At 32.4% G+C, this 2,762-nt stretch overlaps 1 protein-coding gene across 1 annotated transcript in view; it reads right to left on the bottom strand.

Annotated features, from left to right (window-relative positions):
- Positions 1-214, bottom strand: part of LOC111380659 — a 4,467-nt gene extending 4,253 nt beyond the window's left edge. The window contains exon 1 of the mRNA XM_023004288.1: positions 3-214. Coding sequence (XP_022860056.1) covers positions 3-134 — 132 coding nt within the window. The 5' untranslated portion in view covers positions 135-214. The remainder of the gene's footprint in view (positions 1-2) is intronic.
- Positions 215-2,762: the final 2,548 nt, after the last annotated feature.

Genomic DNA, 2,762 nt, shown 5'->3' on the forward strand with positions numbered 1-2,762 from the left:
ACATAGCAGAACCTCGTCGCAGTCTTCATGTCGGCAACACTAGCGCCGCTGCCACACCGGGAGCATATTCCGGGCGCAGGTTTGCACCTCCTCACTTTTCTTGTCTGATCAACCAGAAAACAGAAGCAAACCATTTTGTGTTGCTTTTTTGCTCAAGAATTTGAATACAAAGTGTTGTAGTTGAGTTTTTATGTTGTGAATTTATGTCTGAGAGGGGACCAATTTATATAGGAGGCTTGAGAAGAGAGGAGTTAATGTTGGTGCATGGATCCCAGTTCTTTTGGATTGGAATAGATTAGATATTAATTATGTTGACTTTGGACTGAACAAATGATTATTTTTAGGGTGTGTTTGTCTTTCTTTCTTCCACATTTTATCACATTATTTTTTCTACAGTACTCATTTTCAACCACACATTTTCATTAAAATAATATTACACATAAATTAAAAAAAATTCTTTCTTATTCAACCACACATTTCAATATCAATCACTATTCCATAACATATTATACGCAAATAATAGAGCACAAACAAGCACTTAATTTAATTAATGAGTTTAGAGAGTATTTGTTAAGAGTAATGTTGTGTTAAAATATTTGTCTAAGTGATATTAATATAACATTGGATGAGAGGTAGAATTCATTGAAAGCTTATCAAATCACGAGACCTAAATTGGTGTTATAGGTTATAGTAGCACTGGTACTATATAGTATTATTTATTTTTTAATTAGAGATTTCAACGGTCAATGGAATTGAATTATATAATAATGGAATTAATGTAGGAGAAAAAATAAAGTAAAAAATGGGAGCTTGTATTATAATTTTGTTTGTCCTGTTGTGAATTTCCGAAATCTTGAGCTTGAATAGGACCTCATGGAAGAATTAAAAAACACTTTTTTTTAAAAAAAATTTTATTATTTTATGTTTGATAAAATAAAAGGTTAATTATTTAGTACCATTGTTAAATAGAGTTGATGATTGATTATACTTTGTGGTTCAAGTTAGCTATTGTTTATATAGTGGCATTCTAATAAAAACGAGTAATGTTGTGCAACACTAATGTCAAACTCCAGTTTAAGTGACAATAGCATGATATTAGATGATAGATTTACTAAAATGTAATGACACATTATTCATTTAATTGGACTTATTAAATGTGACCACCTAAATTGATGTTCTAACACCACTATTATTAGATAGCACAATTCAATAAAATTTAGTAAAACAATTGATATTATATATATATATATAGTGGGAATGGCTTTGGGTAGTATCTAATGATTAGGTAAGCTATCACCAGGTGCGGCGCCAGCACTCTGCGAGGGGACACTGTCGCTCGTGCTAGCTCTGGCGGTATGTTCTAGAACGCCATCGTCAACGGGCAGCAACAGTGAAGTTGCAGGAGAAAGGAAAAAGATGAGATCAAATTTTTTTCTAGGTTTCACAGTTTCACTTTGGGTTGCCGATTCACACAATGGTCCATGGACAATTGGACATTATTTGGGCCTTTTTTTGTTTAAAAAAATTAGGCCCAATTTTGCTTACAAATTTAGCCCCTATTTGTTTCTTATTAAAATAAAAAATACGACCGTTAACCAGAGTCACCAAATTTGAATTTCTATATTCTGTGCAGCTCATAAAAACTATATTTTTCATTCTTATTTTTACAAAAATGGGAAACAAACGCCTATTTACAATGAATTATTACCCCAAATTCCCAAACCAAGTCCGACAGTCCCCAAAGGAAGGATGCCTATTTACAATGAATTATTACCCCAAATTGCCAAACCGAGTCCGACAGTCCCCAAAGGATGAATGATCCAATTCCAAGCAACAAACTCCACCAAATTGAGTATTCGACTCTCAATTTCTCATTCCCAAATCCAAAAGCTTGCAAACCTTTTTCCTCCCTTCCTAATTCCGTTCAACCGCACAGCCAACCTCAGCCAAGTCCAAAAGCTTAAAGCTAGCGGTTCTTCTTTTGTCAAGTTCAACTGCCGTTCGAGGTTATGCGCCTGCTTCCGACTTCCTATTTTGGTCAGCAAACAGCAGGGAAGAAAATTTGGCTTCACAAGTTCGCTTGGTGAGTGGTTTATGTTCTAGCTCATTGCCGTTTTTTTATTTTTTAGGTATTGTTTTTGTTCTATTTTGTTGGCTATTTTCTAGTTGATTTGTTGAATAGATAATAATGAATGTTGTTAAACTTGTTATCTCATGTTTGTAAATTGTGATCATTGTTAATTTTTTATTACTTATTAGTCTTATAAATATTGAGTTATGATTTATGAATTATGATTTATGTTTTGACAGTTTTGTGATTTGTGAGTTATTATGGAGAATTGTGATTGTGATTTATGATAAGTAATTTATGCTTTATGAGACATGAATTATGATTATTGATTTGAAAATTTATGTTTAGGAAATTAGGATAAGTGAAAAAATTTAATTGAGAAGATGTTGATCACTCAATTTAACATATTTTCACACACACACATACAAAATTTTGACGTTTTAGTTCATTTACATATATAGTGAATAACTTTTAATATTATTTAATCAAATTTTAATAAACGATCGGACTATTACGACATTAATTGTCGATAGTCAACGGCCAATAGTCAACTTCCGTCCTAACTGGATTTCAATCCTGAATTTATTGAAATACATGTCAACGTTGATAGCCAACGGTCAACAGTCAACCTTCTGGCTATCATGTCTTTTATTTGTTGAAATGACTTGCCTACAAGTATTGCTTAAAATAC

The sequence above is a fragment of the Olea europaea genome, unplaced genomic scaffold (assembly GCF_002742605.1).
Source record: "Olea europaea var. sylvestris unplaced genomic scaffold, O_europaea_v1 scaffold218, whole genome shotgun sequence".
Lineage (NCBI taxonomy): Eukaryota > Viridiplantae > Streptophyta > Magnoliopsida > Lamiales > Oleaceae > Olea > Olea europaea.